The sequence below is a fragment of the Agelaius phoeniceus genome, chromosome 4 (assembly GCF_051311805.1).
Source record: "Agelaius phoeniceus isolate bAgePho1 chromosome 4, bAgePho1.hap1, whole genome shotgun sequence".
Taxonomy (NCBI): domain Eukaryota; kingdom Metazoa; phylum Chordata; class Aves; order Passeriformes; family Icteridae; genus Agelaius; species Agelaius phoeniceus.
Genome location: NC_135268.1, coordinates 59,288,152 through 59,306,040, shown reverse-complemented (window position 1 = coordinate 59,306,040; position 17,889 = coordinate 59,288,152). Strand labels below are relative to the sequence as shown.

Here is a 17,889-nt window from a genome sequence, read left to right as displayed (position 1 = left end):
ATTAACTTGAGGTTACTCTTCAGCACAGTCACATTTTCTCCTTAGGCACATTCTGCTTTCCACTGACACGCACAGACAACGTTAAAGAGCCTGGCCAAGGAAAAGGTTTGAAGAAAAAAGAAATAGCCACAATATCAACCGTTACAGGATGCATGGAATGAAAGATTTCTCCTTTGAAAATAACCTTTGCAGGGGCTTTCTAGTTGTTCCTTGCTACAAAGGAAGTTCTGTTCTTGCTGAAGTTTTGGAAGAAGAAAAAAGAAATAGAAGCCTTTAGAAAAATCCTTCCTTAGGAGGCTGCAATGAATTTGCATGCATCACGCAGACACAAAATGAAGTTGAAAGCTTTGAAGAAGTATTCCACACAGAAAGTACATTCTCTCTTTTTCTGAAGGCAACAAAACTTCAGTAGCACACTGTTTGTGCCATGACAGCTATTTTTTGCCACTTGCTTTGCTTGCAGTAGCTACCTCAAGTTCTCCCTAGGCTGCCATCTGGTAAGGATTTACAGCAGATTACAGGCAGAGATTTACTTGGTGCACTGTATGTCTGTCTGGTTTAGCACACTGCACAGGCTCAGCAACTTCTTCACTGGTTGGGTTGTGTGGACATAATGGACTTGTTGATCAAAGTAGTAAATATTTGGACTGTATGAACAACATTTTTTCTCTTTCTTTATCTCCTCAGGAGTTGATGTAAACTGAGGAAAGCACAGAAAATCCTCTCTTGCATAACTTGGATTATTGGAAATATGAACACAGATAATTAATTGAGAATGACATGCTGGAGACCTGCTGACCAGATTACCTCAGTGACTGGCATCCTGGCAGCTTCCCTGAGACTCCGCAGAATTCCCTTTCTCCACTTCCCCATTTTTGCAGGAGCCACAACTTTCCACATATGTTTGATAACATATTGCTTCAAAGCATTACAGAGACCACTACTTCACTCAAAGCAAGAGTAAAGATTGCTACTCTGAAGAGAGCTCATTAGGCCTGATGCTTGGATTTATTTGGTACAGGTGCAGGCACCTTCCAGCTGAGTTAAACTGCCAAAGCAATACTTGATAGCAGTAGCAATATTCACATTCACAGCTCTAATCACATTTTGAAGTTCACCAAAATAAAATAATTTTGTACATTTTCTGTCAAAAGAAAGAATCTGACTATGTTATGATGCAATACAAGTCATAATTTAATCACACAATTGTTTCTAGCTAAGAAATTTATGTGCTTATTGAAAAAGGTATCAAAGTAGGTTTGTGAGGCTTTTTTATGCCTTGCAGGCTTACACTAAAATGTATTTACTGATAGATTAGTCAGCTTAAACTACACTGACTGACATTTGTGGCACCTGGTTTCTCTTCTAACATGAAGATAACTCACTTTTGGAAAAAGGAAGAAGTATACTCAAAAGCTCTAATACATATATGGAAAATTTCAATACTGTTAAAAGTATAATTAACATTTACACATTTGTTTTGCTCCAGCAACTTTTGAATGTTGCATATTCACTTGGAAAAGGCACCACTTTGGTTACAATCTCAAAGTTACACAGACCATCTTGAGAAGCAAAAACAATAGTGAGAAGAAGGGAGAGGAAAAAATACTGATTGTCATTTTCAATGTAAAGAAAATTGACTAGCAGGACTGTGGAAAGATTTCTTGCAAAGATCCATCAAGGTGTCCTTACTTCACCTGACATCAATCAAGAAAAAGCCATCATTGAGCAAGACTTAGGGGTTTATTTTTCTGTGAACAACCACCTAAGCAAATCACCAGAGAAATTTAATAGTGCTAGGCTGTGCTATCTTATTATGATGGCCTGTAACAAAGAAAAGAGAGCTCAAATGACTGTCTTTCCAATAATGGGCAGTCTCTGTACAGTATTTCATATGATTAACTCAAAATGCTTCATAGCAGCCAAAATGATAAAAAAGAACTGAGAAGTCCCTTGGAAGCTTGTGCAAACATAATTCCAATAAATTCAGTGATATTCCCCCCCACCCCCATCGGTTCCAGAGCTGTAATTTAGAAATGAGAATGAGGTTCAGCACTATGTGGATAGCTAAGCCTGTAAAAATTCAATGAAGGGGCAGGACAAACAGCACAGTAGTAGCCACTGCTAAGCTGAGAAAAACCATGGTGCCTCAGTAGAGCTGCCTGAAAACCCAAAAGATGTCTGCAGCTGCGGGTAATTTTCCAAGAGGTTCCTCCATGGTGCCAGACACTGTGGCTGATTCAAAACCTGTTATGTCCCACTTCACACTATAGGAGGTGCTGCAGGTATGCTCTGCAAGTCTCACACAAGCTATCATGCTTTTAGGGGTACTAAAAGTACAATGGAGCTAATTATCTAAATAAATGCATTTCCAGAACATAGTACTTCAGTTAAAAAAAAAAAAAAAAAACGCAAACCCCACCAATGAAGACTCTATTTAGTATGACAAAGAAGGCCATGTCCATTCACAACACCATTCTGTACTCACACCCTTCCCTTCCTTGTAGTCAGCACCCCTGGATTTAGTTGCATCCAGAACTTAACCCCTGTATACTGAAGCAGGGAATGCTGCTGATCAGCCCTCTGGCTACACCTTGTGTCTCCCACTAACATCCACAGACAAACAGACCAGGGTCAGGACAGTTTTAAGGATTGTCCATGCTGTAACTATCAGCAGGTTTCCTGAGTTCCTCAGTACTCCACACAGAACGTGTCCAACCCACTGGCCAGAGATGTTCCCACAGACAGAAAGCATGTAGCTGCCTCATCTGGAATGGGGAGAAGGCAGTTTAGATTGGGGAAATAGGAGCTGAGTAGCACACAATAAGCCTCTTTAATTTTGATTATTATTAAACTCCAAGAGGCATGGCTGTTTGAGGTACCCTGCAGGAATTACCACAGCCATCTGTGCTAATGCCACTTTCAAGTACCCTTCCCATGGAAAGTAACCCAGTGCCCTCAAGCTCTACCTGAGGTTTGTTTTTTCTAGTTTCTCCCTTCTGTCCTAAGTGTTAAAATTGTAAAGTTGAACTGATGTTTTCCAATTGATGTCAAAGCATGTTTTTTCTCCTAGGCAGAGCTGGCAGGCAGAATTACACCAGATCAGGGTAAGCACTGAGGATACTGTAAAGAAAGAATTCCAGCTGGGCATAAAGAGCAAGAATTTCACATTATCAACTATGCTATACTGATTAAAAAATTACTTCCATATTTTCCCTAAAATGCCCTTCTTCAAAAGAGGTTCTTTGTTTACATAATCCTAAAGAAGTCAGCAGGAAGGCATCAGAGAAGCCTTAACCTTTGCAACTGCAGTTTTCTGTGGTAACCTCCAGCAGATCATCTATATAAACCTCCCCTCCCTAAAACCCCTGTCTCCTCCCTGCCCACAGAAAGTCCTTTTGACAAGCAATCTGTTACTCTGCCATTCTGAATACATCAGGGGAAAAAGAATGACTCTTCTGATGCTAAGAAAATTAAAAAGCCAGCCTTAAATCTGCTTCAGAAATGTTCTCAGACTGCTCCTCACTTACATGGGCACGTCACCAAGCAGAGCAGCTCTTAACTTCCCAACACAAAATGAGCAGTGATTTTTTTTTAACACTATTTCCTGAAATGTATATGAGTGGGCAGAGAAAAGAAGAGGCTAAATTATCTCCTATCTTCCTGCTGCTCCATCTTCCCCAGTATTTCCAACACTGCATACAAGAAATTTCTTTCAATGTATACCTGTATTTCCAAATAAATCCACTGTTATCCCAAATCCCCACCACCACTGTATATAACACCTGTCACTGCATTTTGCAGTGCACCTGTCACACCTGCATTTTTGATATTCACATTTAAGCCATTATTCTAAATTCACACCACAGCTCTACTCACAGCTGTGGAAAAACACCAGAGGGATGGAGGGAAGGCACTGACTGTCACTTGACAACAGAACTGAGCCAATCCAACAGCTAACTTACTAATGGGCAGATTGCTCTGCCCCTCTTCTCTGTTCCTGCACCAGTTCCACCTGTGCTCCCAACCCAGCTCCAGGATGTAAGCTTTGAGAAAACTAACCCACCTGCACAAGGGAGTTGCTATCAAACACTAGCTCAAAAAAAGTAGTATACCACATCCTAACTAAAACTGAAACTTCACACCACTGGAAAAAAGGATATCCTAAATTATGTCTATATCCTATTTTTATGAAACATTATATCCTATTTTTATGAAACATTATAATGGCTGTAGGTACCTGTGCAAAATTTTCTGGTGCTGGACTGTAGCACCTGCAGAGTCAGAGCCAGAGCACAATCCTCTCAAATTCCTCTCACCTTGTGCAGACATGCTCAACATTCCTGGGAAAAAATCTTAAGTTTAAAAGGGCACTACCAACTACAAATAACTGGGCTTAGCTCCAACATCCAGACATACACATTTGTTCTTGTAGGGGAGCTGTGGAAGACTTATTATTAACAGGAAGCAAACTTGAAGTAAAAATGAGCACTGAACAATTACAGAAGGCAGAGAGGCGAGTTTGACACAGGCACACACGAAATAATTCTGCCTTACTAAGTTTAAGTGAGGGGGTGATAAAGTATTTTGATTACTTGCTTTAGAGCCTCAATACAGCCAGTAGATTTACAAAGTCAGTATCCTAGGTTCTCATCAAACCTACCCAAAACAAAAGGGTTTTGCATATCCATTTTCTATTACAGCTATACTAGCTACAAATACAGTTTATTTTCACATCAAGTTACAGGTTTCTTCTTTAAAATATCTGGAAATAATTTAATTACTGAATACACTCATATGATTTATTACTGAGATAACACAAGACTAACCTGCTGAACTTCACAATCTGCAGCTGCTTTAAAGGCTGAATAGATGAGGAGAAAAAGACCAAAAGGGGTCAAACACAAGACTTGACATTAAAATATTCAAGTTCTGATCCTCAGTCTGATAAAACTGTTCAGCAAGCAAGATTCTGCAGTCAGAAAGAACTGAGAGGTTTAGTCCAGGTCTAAAAATCATCTTGTTTTTGTTCCCCATAGCAAACAGTACATTTAACTCTTCACACTATCTTTTGCCCAGAATGTACCTGCATTCAATAGTTGACTTTTACATTTAAGTTGAACTCCTGCTTCAGCAGAAATGCTTATCTAGAGCAAAAGTCAGAAGCTGGAGAAAAGCAGTTGTAACTTAACTGGTAAAATTGTTCTGCAGTATGTTCTGCTACAGTAGGGTAAGGTAAACAGGCTCATAAGTTTTTGTCATATTTCTCCTAAAAATAGGAGCAGGGGCTTTATTCCCTGCTTCTTTCCTTTGTGAAGGCTTCATATTTTTATTACAAGACACAAGTTGTGAAGCCAAAGATTTGTTGGGCACAGCCTGCTGGCAACTGGAAACTCAGATTAACATTCTCTTATTGCAACTAACAACTATTTCCATGGGAACAAAGACAAAACTAGGGTAATTCACAGCAGCCACAGCATCATACTGACCATGCCCTGTCCACACCAAGTTCATATCTGATGGCTTCCAGCACAACAGATGACATCCCACAACCATGAAGTGACAACTTTATCAATAAATCAATGCTACAGTTTATGAGAATTTTTATGTGAGAAAAACTGATTATTTGTTTTGTTAGATGTCCTCCTTCTTAGCTAAGTGATAGAAGGAACTTGTAATTTTCCTATTATCATCTCTTTAAGTGGTGTTATTAACAAGAAGGAAAATGATGCCTCTATCCTAAACAGTCCTCAACAAAAGGAGTAGCAGCACAGTCATTACCATGGAGGAACAAAGGCACACTGGGATTAAAGTCACCTACTGAGCCTCAGGTAGCAAACCAGTGACAAGTCTTTTCCACTCTTGTGTATCATTAACTCAAAGTGGAGGCTGCTTCCCTGAGTAAGAGCTAACTCACTCCCATTTACAGCACTACATCATCTGGTAATGAGCACAAAAATATTTGACTGGTGGAATTGAAAGCAGAATCTATTTAGACTCACTGAAGCACTGCAATCAGATATCCTAATTCACCTCTTCTGAGCTAGTTTCTTGCCATATCCAAAGACCCCAGTGCTGGTCTTAAAGATTCAGCAATTTAAAAAATCTTAAAGGCGTTACAGTTCCTTGCCCTGGTTCTGTTACTGTATTTTACATGAGAACTATATTTAATCTGATTAATAACTTACTTATTAAATCTAAACTTAGATTAAAGTTATACTTCCACAAACTTGACGGCATGAACAAATTTAGAAGAGAATAAATAATTACTTAGATGTAATAAATAATTACTCTTATATGTAACCAGAAAAAAACCATCTCAAAAAATATTTCTTGACTGATTTTTTCCTTTAAGTGATTCCTTTCAACTGTTGAGTCTTAGGAGCATGCAATTAAGAATAACACTTCCCTAAGACTCTCATCTACTTAATATCTTTTTTTATCATAGCATAATAATATAGCATAAAGGTGTATAGTATATGTATAAATATATAGTATATATTTATACAATATAAAGCAGAAAAGTATGAAGTATAAAGGCATACTTTGGACTGAAGGACTATGAATGTTATCCATCAGAGCACTATCAGAAGATGACTTACAAAGGCAGGAGTATCTACATGCAATTAGACAATCCTATGACTTCTCCTCCCAGGTAAGAGTACTAATACATTGGAAAATTGAACATTGAGTACTCCCAAATATTAGGAAAAAATATAAGCCTACCAAGATCAAAGGTCTAAGTGATTGCTGCCAAGGCTTACATACACATGATACTTCTCTATGTTGTGGTTATATGCAATAGATTGGGGCATCAACCTGGAGCTAACTGTTCTGAAGCACCAGCCCCATCAGAACCATGAAGTCTGAAATAGAAACATCAAAACGCTTGATTTCTGTGCCCATTTGTCATCATGTTTATTTTCATCTCTGAATCAGAATTAACTCTATTTCAATTTTAAAAAACCAAAACAAAACACCCATTTTAAATATGTAACTGCACCATTAATACAGTGAAAATAGAACAGCATATGGCAAAAGAGATTATGGGGATTAGCCAATTAAATGGTATGACTCAAACCAACATGATCTGCCAAATCTGTGCTTTGCAGTGCAGTATGTGGGGCCATGGGAACATGACTTCACTTAATGCAAACAGCAAAGGCAAAGTTCTGAAAACACCTGATTTGGCAAAAAGTATCTTCAATGAAGTAGGGAGAAGTATGAGATGTTCAAAGCTTACAAGCTAAGAACAAATTCTTTACTTCTTTAATGCTGGAGTTCACCATACCAACTTGATGTAAAACTTATTACGAGCAGTCCCACTGGAAAACAACCTTGACCATAAAGTCTATACTCACTAATTATTCACATGCTTAGGACATAAGATATTAATTTTGACATACAAGACTACAGACCAAATTCTTGGTAATATGAAAAGACAGTAAATGTCTCAGTGAAATCAAGTTTCCACAAGCATAAGAGAACAAAATATTCAAGCAGAGCTTCAGGCAGGGTGGAGGCCTGCTTCCAGGAGCTGAATGCAGATGGCAATCCTCACCATCAGGTCTCACAGAGACACAAATAGCTCACCTGATCATTTAACAGAAGGAAAGAGGCAAAAGAAGCAGAGGTATCTGGAAACAGTGCCTCCTGAAAGTGAGATTACTGTCACCTTCATGCAACTGCCCTCATTACACCTTGTGCAAGATCTGCTCAAAACACACATCCTGCAGGAAAACAGGCCATTTTTCTGGCCTGTTTTCAGAAAGGCTATTTTTTCTGGCCCATTGCAGAATAATTATTCTGTTGGTTAACCCCTGGGATTCTGAGTGCTTGCCTAAATAGAATTTATTCATTCAAGTTCAGCTGAGCTCAATCTTCTATAGTTACGTCAGAGGATGCAGGAAGAAAAGTCAAAAATCTAAGCAAACAGCAGTTCACAGATATTATATAGATATGTGACCCATTACACTAATGAATTTAAGGCTTTATGTTATTAAAAGTTTAAATGTATAAATTGAAAACTGTATTACAAAATAATATAAACACCTTTTATACAGAGTTGCAGCTAAACCACCAAAAGGAATCAGTTTCAAACCAAAGCCATTCTTCAATTTAATTAAAGGTTCACCTTGATACAATTTTAAATGCCAGTATTATACAGAAGCATTAGCACTTTTAAGAGCTAAGTGAAACAAAAAGCATGTTGAAAGTTAAGTTGATAAAACTACCAAATCCACAGTTTCCAAAAGCAACTTTTGATCAATGCAACCTCAATAAGGTTGCACACACTTCTCCAACATCTTAAGTTTTCCTTTAGAAGGGACAGATTAGTAAGAAACAAAGGGAAAAAAAAAGTCTCATTAAAACAAGTGCAGTTTCAAGTTTTAACCTGACAGCTTTCAAAGGAACAAGAAACTACACATGGCTATGTAATGGACCTGCTCTTACATAAAACTTGACCATGGATGTCCATATATGGAAACATATGAAATTTATTTCAGATTTCCTGGGCTAAATCTTATAATATTATAACCATCTGACTGTTTATCACAGTGTGAAAAATTCAGCTGTCTCTTATGGATTTAATGGTAAATACAAAGCAGCTTATCCTCTAGTTCTATCTCATGCTGCTTCAGTTAAGAAAACAAGCCTCAAATCCATCAGTGACAGCTCTGAGATTTGTAAGCAAAGTTCTGTGAAACGTCACCAACATTTCATTTTCATTAACAACCTCCTCCCCATTATGCTTAGCAGAAAAATATTCTCTTATACACAACTGTACAGATTTCCAAGCCATAGCATATGCTACTTACAAAGCCCTTCATATATTTTACCTCCTGATTATGGCCTTGGTATCAACAATAGGGTGTTTCAATATAACAAATCAATATAACAACATCAATAACAAATCTGTATTTTAAACAGAAATGGTTTATCCGCTTACCTTGAGGAAAAGTATTTGGCTGCACTAAGTACAGGAATGCATGTACTATTTTAAACAAAATTCCTATTGCCCCAGGTTCATGGTATGCACCTGTATCATAGGTCTTGGCTGGTACAAATCCAAAATCCAAAGTTCCAGGAGGTGGTTTGTATATAGGCTGTACCTCTGAAATTGTACTTCCACAAAACAGCAGCAGCAGCAAACAGAGTTCCACAGCCATAGCGAGCAGTATTCATAAAACTGGAGGTAGAGGTATTTGTCCAACCAAGTCTAGAAATCTTCAATACATTCACTTGAGTAGCAGCTTTCTAGCCAGGACAATGCTGGTGCACTCTCACACCTTCAATTCTTCAATGTATTTTTACTTAAGAGTGGAACAGCAGCCTCTTGTGAAAATGACTCAGCGCACCATCTCTGGCAAAAAGAAGAAACAGCTCATTAGCACGTGTGCAAGCAAATAGCAAAGTGCAAGACAACCTGCAATCTTCTGTGGAAATTGAACGTATCAACAGCTGCAAAAGTGAGCCTGACAGGATAGGGAAGAAAAACATTTTGAGGCTTGTGAATAATATCTTATACTACATACATTGTACTTGAAAGAGGTGGAAAAAGAATTATGCACAGTTCCAGGTCAGTGAGTTTTCAAAAACAAAGAGAACGTTGATACAGCTCCAAGGGAAACAAAACTAAAGGAGCATTGCATGAATTGCGCTTCTGACTAAGTGCAATATGTCATGTCACAACAATTACACAATGCATTTAATTACCACCTGATGGTTCTGTAGTTGATGACACTTATTACAAGTCATACCCTGTACTTCTTTAATTTACACCTTTTAGCAAAACCTTCAATCCTAGATACTCTTAACTGTTTTCCAAGATTGAAGAAAAAAATTATACATCACTGAAAAGTTACCAAAACAAAAATAAAATCCAAAGCCAATGAGACATCACCCTCTTGACAGATGACAATGGGCATCAGCAATTACTTTCTATTAATTCAAGCTATCCCAAAGCTCTCCTTAGGAACTGGAGAAGTCAACAATTTTTATTTACAGCTTGCTAAAGCTGAGTGTCATTAAGATGACTTTGGATGGTTAAAAGTGTTTAAGAATATTCTGAATCTACAAAATCACATCAGCTTAATCTACCACTACTTAAGTAATGTAAACAGAAACACTCCTGGCTTTCCAACAAATTAAGTGACCATGTCTTGATCTACAGGAAGCCAGGTAAGACTCCTTCACTTCAGTGTGCAACAGCAGCCTCTGAGGAAACAGACCAAAACTGACCAAATAAAAGGCAACAGAGGAGCTGCTGTCATTCTCTGGTTCTGGAGGCTGCATATACCTGATGTATGTGCCAGTGAGCACAGCACTGACCTTCCCACCCATCAGCCCAGCTTCTCTTTGGGATGCCTTTGCTGATTGCCAGAGTGCCGTGGCAGGGCCATGTGGGAGCACACTGCTCATGACAGGACATCACTTCCACCCAGAGAGCACCAGCTGCCTTCCCCAAGCACAGCTGGGCCTCTGCTGCCCCTTTCAGCAGCACTGCCCAAGAGAAAAGCTTTCCATCTCCACCTTGGTATTCAGACCATTCACCAGGAAGAATGACAGCAAAATAACACAAACACCTCACGGCTTCAGTCAGCCCAATGCTACGCCAACATCTTCACTTCCAAGGTACTTCCAGGTCAAAGAGATACTAAAGACAGAGACTTCAAACCTGTAGTAAGGTGAGACTTAAATCTCTCCATGCTTTACAGTCTCTGGTTAAACACCAGCTACCTTTCTGAAAACCAGTACTTTGCAAGAGCTGAAAACCACATTGCAAGCTTGTTTAGTAGTCAGTGCTGCCTGAGCTCAAAGGATAGGTCAAGAAAAACATGGAACAAAGAAATACAAGATCAGACCAAAGACCTAGAGACTGTTTTGTTTCTACACTGCTCAAATGAGTTAAGAGGGAACACTCAAACCTATCTTTCTTCCTCATGGCTTATGAAAACCAAGAAGAATGAACAGTAACAATGCTATGATTAGCACAATTATCCAACCCTGATTCAGAAACGTGATGTTAACAACCCCTCTGAAATATGCTCAACACAAGCACACCGTAATTTAGAACACATAATACCATGGAAAAGAATGTTCTGTTAAAGATTAACAAAAGAAAAAAAGTTCAAATCCAAAATATTCATTTTCCTCCTTTAATTTTTTACTGAGACTAGTTTTCTTCAGCCTAGAAGATACTTTTTAGTGAAGTTTTATCATATGCACATCTTGCTCTAAGGCCGAACACGGAATTGGTCAAAAAGTGAAAACTGCTTAGGCTGCAGTTTACTATCAAATCTCAGGAAACCTACAGTACAAAATATCACAAGACCACAACTAGACAAAAAAATCATTTTGCCTTTGTGGCAGAAAATTGTGCAAGTTTTGAAAACTGTGCAAGTTTGATACACTACTGTTCTGATGCCAAAATTACCTTTGTTTTTACATATATTCCTCATATACATTCATAGCTCTGGACTATTATTGTATAGTTATATAGTTTCCTAGCTAACTCTAGTACTTGTCCTATTACACAAATTCCTGAAGGCCTGGTCTGATTTTGCTTCTTCTGGGAATCAAGGGCCAAGCCACCCTCTCAAGACCATTTCTCATGTGTTAGACATAAACAAGGTACACCTAGTAGCAAGGAGGGGGGGGCTTCAGAAAGGGTCAAACCAAGAGGGGAATTACTTCATTAACTGTACTTCTGTTTGGGGATTCTTGTCAATTATGCTAATTTGCTAAACCTCTAGAAGGTTAAAAGCCCTATAGCTCATAAAAGCCCTATATCACATGTACATTTTCAATGTCATTTCAGCATGCATGTCAGTGTGTTGTGCACCTGGAGAGGCCTTCATGAAATGGTAACCACTTTTTATCACCTTAACCTTGTTTGGCTCTTGATTTTAGGGACTCAAAGGCAACAGTTCTTTTTTTTCCCTTAAAAAGAGATTTCAACAATTTTTCTAAGTCAGGTTGAGTTTTCTGGAGATTTCTGAAGTACTGAAGTTGCAGCACTTCAGTGAGTCAGGAGAAAAAGCTCATACATGGTAACTGAGCCTTGATTCCAAAAGTTTAGGAAACAGACGCAAAAGCATCCCTTTCAGTGAAATGTTAGGTGTGGTTGAGAAAGATGAAAGTGATAAGATGATGTCTTCTCTAACTGGTGCCTTAAGGCAAAGCTCTCTGTAGTGCCCTGTTATATTAGAGAGAGGGCAGAAGAAGATAAAGTACACACACAACTTTTCTTTTTCTTGTAAGATTTTAGATTAAAGACAATTTAAAGTCTATCTAATTACACAAAGAGCTAAATAAAACAGTTAAAATGTTCTCCCAATACAGGAAAACAATGACTACACCTTCCAGAAGTAAGTAGTCATGTATTAACCAAGTGGGCATTTTTAAGACAAGGACACTCCCTGTACTGCGAAAACTAACAATGTTTAGTGGAAAAACCTAAGTTTCCAATTCTACACAGTCTTCAGTCAAGCTTTTATAAAATTCAAGTAAATTTCCTGCAAATCAACAAATCTGCAGACTTATAACCATATTCTCTTCCTCTCCCTTTGCTGGCAAATATATCACAGTAAACATGGTATAGACAATCTATACTGGGCAATTCCTTCAGACTGACACCAGTTCTTCTCTATGCTACATAAAACACTCACATTTTCAAGGTTACATTAATAATAATAATAATAAGGAACCTGCAGAAACACTATAAAACCTGTAACTTAAGATGCCTCTGAGCATCTAATAAGTATTCAACCTACCTAAATATAACTCAGATGTAAAAAGCTCCCAGCAGTTCTCCTTTTCTTGATATCTAAAAGAAACTTAGCTGGGAGCTTATTAGTAAATATGCTAGACAAACAGCATTAAAGAGGAAAAATCTGTCCCTGAAATCTGTAATTCTGAGAACTTCAGAAATTACATACACGGGAGTGACACAAATAAAGAGAACTGAATAGCAGTTTATGCTAATCTTCATTGCAGCATGTGGGCATCTCATTTCCTCAGATACAGTGAGGCATCACTGCAGTCAATGAGTTACAGGAACTGCCAGTACAACTCTCCCCAAGTTCAAGTAAACAGTGAATGAAGAGAAGCTGTGTGAAATTCGGAAATGCTACAGTAATTATCAAATAAGCTACCAATTTAATTACTGCACACCCTGTGAAGTACTTAATAAGTTAAAATAAATTAAAGATTTTCATTATTATGTGTGGTTTGCAAATATATGTCCATTTGGAAGAGACTCAAGCTTTTGCATTTTATTCTATGGCTGACACTAATATTCTATATGTACAAGTCACTAAGAATAACTCCTGGGCTTTTAAACACTACCTGTGGAGAACACCATCACTCAAATATGCAGCAGCACTATCATCTCAGATATATCCTATCCTGTTACTAAAAGTATTTTCCAAAACCAACCTCTGCTTTAAGTTTAACAAGGGAAGAGGAGCTAGAGTTTAGTTCAGCAACTTCCACGATACGCCAAGTGTGAGTAACAGAGCTCAGAGGCAGCATGATGTGCAGCTCTTTGTTCCAATGGCACTGGCCTCCTTCTGTTTAACACCACAATCCAGGCAAACACAGCACTGCAGTGCAGCCATGCAACCATGATTAACCCCGTGAACTGAAATTCAATCAGCCAGGGGCTGCACTGCTAAAGCTCAATGGGGATGCCTGCTGGCAGTGAACCAGCCTGGGCTGCGATGGTGGTAGGTGCAGTTGTCCATATGAAGCCCACACAAGGGCTCTGAGTACATTTGTTACATTTTTTTCAATCACACATTTGAAAATCCAAGTCCATAATCCCTGTCCACCATAACAGCAACCACCAGAAGTGAAATTAAAACAGCCACAAAACAGAGTTACAGGCAGACTGAAACTCCTAAGTAGGAAAGAAAAACCCCAAAAAACAACCAAACCCACACCACCACCTTCCCATTCAAGAGACCCACAAGCAAGCCAAGTTAAGATACTACAGGATAAAAAGATATAGTTTTCTGTTACAAAATCTGCCTAGGCCTACCAACAATTACAACCTGTTGCCATAGGACGACTGAGAAGCAGATAAACAATAGACACCAGGGACTGCAGAATAGAGCTTGGCAGCACTAAGAAAAACTAAACAAATAGCATCTTCCACACAAGGCAGCCTTGGTACCCATCTGACTTGCCTGCTATATGTTCAAATCAAGTAAGCAAAATATTGGATTAGGTCAGGAAAAATTGAATATTCAGAATCCAGTTTGCTTTGAACAGCTTCTTACTAATTTCAAAATCAATAAACTAAAAAAGCAACATCAAAAAATTCTTCTGTTTTACAAGTCACAGCCATCTGCAAGCAGAAGCACACCTGTAAAAATTCCGGGTGAGATACCTTCTCCCAAGTATAAGCACGTCTGATTTTCAGCTGACTGCCTAAATATTTAAAGTACATTTTCACTAACCAAATAATTTATTTAACTTGTGGATAAAGTGGTGCATTTACCCCAGTATTCATAGATCATTCTTTATTAAATTACTTTCCAGCATCACATAGAAAACTGTAAAACACAGTAAGTCCAGCCCATAAACAGGCAGTTTTTGGGAAGTGTGAACTGATAAGGGCTGTGTACGTGTCCCAACACCAAGGTACGGCAACACGACGCACGTTTCTCACTAGCAGCTGAAACCAAACCTTTCCTTCACGTTCTTTCCAATTACTTACACAGCAGAGACCTCTTCCTCTAACAGGCTGCCTCGTCCTTATCTGCAAACTGCAGAGGAGCGCGGGTACCGCAGCTCTGCCTCTGCTGGAATACCGACCGATGTGGTAGTTTCTTTACCGGCTGGCTCCTCTGCATCTGTGTGCAGAAGACACAGCCCATGTTTACTACCACACTGCCCCTTCTCCCCAGCTCTCGGATGAGGTCCCCGGCTCACTGCAGAGCTCACCTCAGCCGAGGAGACGCTTGGCCAGCCGGGGCGGACAGGCGCGATCTGCCCAGGTGCACAGCGGGCAGCGGCGGCAGCACCGCCTCAGGGAACTCCTCCGAGGCGGGCGGCACCGCCGCAGCGCTGCCGTGCCGAGCGCGGAGCCCGCAGGAGCTCACGGGCCCTCTCCCCGCTCGCATCCACCGCAGAGCCCAGGCTGGGGGTCACCTCCCTGCTCCCCCAGCCCCCCGCCCCTGACGAGCCAATTTCGAGGACAGCACAGCCCCGTCCGCCTCCCCGAGGCGGCTCGGACAACCCCCACCGCCCGCCTCGCCCCGGGCAGGTGCCCTCAGCGGCCGCCCTTTTCCCCCTCCTCCTTCCCGCGGAGCGGCTTCCCCTGTCCCCGGAGACCTCCGGGGCTCTCCCCGCCCAGCTCCCGCCACTCTTCTCCGTTCATCTGCCGGTGGCTCACAGCTGACCTCTCCCCAGCCGCCGCCACACACGACCCCCGGGAGCGAATGTGCACCCCGTGCCCGCCGCCCCGCTCTGCTCGGCGAGCGGACCCGCCCTGGCTCCCCGCGGACCGGCCGCGTCCCCCCGCCGTGCCGCAGCCCCCTCCTCGCGGCCAAACCCGTCTCTCCCGCCATCCGCTCCCCAGCCCCCTGCAGCACTGACCTGCCCGCCGGCCGTCCCTCTGTCCCCGCCTCACCCCGCGCTCTCAGGGCGCCTCCATCCCGCCGCTCGCACAGGTCGCTCTCCCAGCCTCTGCTGAGCCCCCTGGGATCCCTTCCCACCGGCAGCCCCATTCCCTCGGGCACCCGCCTCCCTCGACGGCCACCCGGCCCCCCCTCACTCGGCTTCACGGAGCTCCCCCGCCCGCCGCTGCTCTCCCGCGAGGGAGGGAGCCGCGCTCTCCCGGCCACGACCTCCCGCCCGCAGTGAGAGAAGGCGGAGGAGCCTCATCCCCGCCTGCTGCCCCCCACGGCCCCGCCGGAGCTGCCCGGGACCCCTCCTCACGTACGCCCCCGCCCGCAGCTCTCACCGGTCGAAAGGGGACAGCGAGCCGGAGACGGCGGGGCACGGCCAGCACAGCACAGCGCAGCCCGCTCCGCCTCAGAGCGCCGCGGCAGCCGTGGCGGCGGTGCCGCCCGCGCATGGATTACGGAGGGCGGGCTCTGCCCCGGGCCGGGGCTGCAGGACCACCCCGACAGGCCGGGATGGATGGTGGGGGGAGGAAGAGGAGGAGCGTGAGGGGTTTAACCCCGGCGGGATGTGCTGGGTGAGCGGCACTGGAGTCGGGATAGGCTGCGTGCCGCTGCAGCGGAGCCGAGCGGGTCGGGCTGAGCCCGCAGCCTGCGGTCGCGGACCTGTTGCATCCCGGGCAGGCTCCCGCCCTGTTCCCGGCCCCCGAGGTGCTCCGGCACGCCCGGACCCCTGGCCGGCTCCGCCGAGGCACATCCCGCCTCACCGCCCCACAGGGGCATGGCCGTGCCGTCTCCCCTTGGCCAGTGCCTCTGGGGGTGGTTCGAGATCTTCGCATCAAGATGACTTACTCCGTTAGCTTTTGAAAAAAAAATAAATCTTGTTTTACTCCTCTCGAGAGGTGTTCTTATTTCCTGATGGGTTTAGCATTTCCTTTAGGACTGTTATCTATATTCCTAAGTGTTCTCTGTTCCCGAAGGCCAGTGATTTACTGGTAAAATGAGAAGTGTTTTTCTTACAGGTTGCAATACAGTAACATACGCTTTCAAAGGCCGTTGTGCTTTCCTTCTGCCTTGTGCAGATTTGTTTGTGTTTTTGATTTGTATTTGCAACTTTGGTGTATTAATGTGGTTTCTCTATTGCAACAGTAAAATATGAACATGATTCTTTCCTCTGTTACTACACCCTCTGTTATTCAGCATCACAAATGCATTGCAAGACAAAGCAAGAATTTTTGCTGGACATCCAAGGTTATGCTGGTTCCTTGGAAATCAGTAAAAAACCTGATGGAGAAGGCAGTTGGTCTCCTTTTTGCAGGCAGAAACAAATCAAGGCTATAGCTGTGGCACCACTCTGCATTGCTAATTGAAGCCTGGCCAAACATCGAACAGTTTTCCCACAGGCAGTATTCGGTGTTGCTGAAATCTACCTGTATTTCAGCTCAGGGCATTTGCCAGCAATGCACATCAAAGAACAAGTTGCTACACTGGCTGCACACAGAACAGTTATCCCAAACAGAGCTAACCTTAGCTTGTTCAGCAGGAGGATATGTAAAGGCACAACCCAAAATGGAGTGGTACAGAGCTCAGAGAAAGGCTCTTTTCCAAGTTCTTGCTGTAGTTAGACACCCTAAGCCAGGTGTCAAAGAGGAACAACAAGAGTCTTGGGGAAAACAGAACACCTTAGCCAATGGACAAATATGTTAAATTAGTGAGTCTGACAAAGAGAATTACAGTGCCTGTCTTAAGCTTTGCATGAACCTTGCTCTAAATAGAAGAAAGCATTCCCTCCAGATAAGAGGCTGTGAGTGCCCAACACTGTTAATGAGACAATATGGTGAGTTTGGTTCCCTTGCTTCCATTCAGAGTTAAAACAGAAAGGCCAAGTCCTACTGACCTCAGTGACTCACTGCTTGATTTTAAAATGCAGAGTGAAGGCATATGGCTATAGTGATAGATATCTGCAAGGATGGAATAGTCTGTAGGAGCTCAAAGAGAATGTGGGAATGCAGAGGAGAAGAGTGTGGAATGAAGCTGCAAAAAATCTTGACTTGCTGGAGCCAAAGATATTTAGATTTTCTCTTGGATTACTAATTTATACAAGTGATAAAAGTGATTTCTACCATTTATGGTAGGCTACCACAGTACTTCTGGATGAGAAATGTCTGTAGTGTGCATAAACAAGAACATGAAACTAGAGTAACAGGATAAAGATACTGGCTTTCAGACAAAAATTGAACCTGAATCAAGACAAACG

General features: G+C 42.0%; 1 protein-coding gene across 9 annotated transcripts in view; it reads right to left on the bottom strand.

Annotated features, from left to right (window-relative positions):
• The window catches only part of PROM1 (prominin 1), a 62,937-nt gene extending 46,805 nt beyond the window's left edge, over positions 1–16,132 (bottom strand). For 7 of the 9 annotated variants that reach the window (XR_013182149.1, XR_013182152.1, XR_013182153.1 and 4 more), the window contains exons 1-2: positions 15,974–16,132; positions 8,951–9,364 (exon numbers count right to left, since the gene is read on the bottom strand). Coding sequence is in view for 3 of the 9 variants with exons in the window: in XM_077177690.1 (XP_077033805.1) it covers positions 8,951–9,170 (220 nt within the window). In the remaining 6 variants the exon portion in view is untranslated. Of the gene's footprint in view, positions 1–8,950; positions 9,365–14,725; positions 14,864–14,952; positions 14,970–15,973 lie in introns of those variants that run through there. The other 2 variants (XR_013182151.1, XR_013182150.1) reach the window with 2 other exon arrangements.
• Between the last annotated feature and the right edge of the window lie 1,757 nt (positions 16,133–17,889).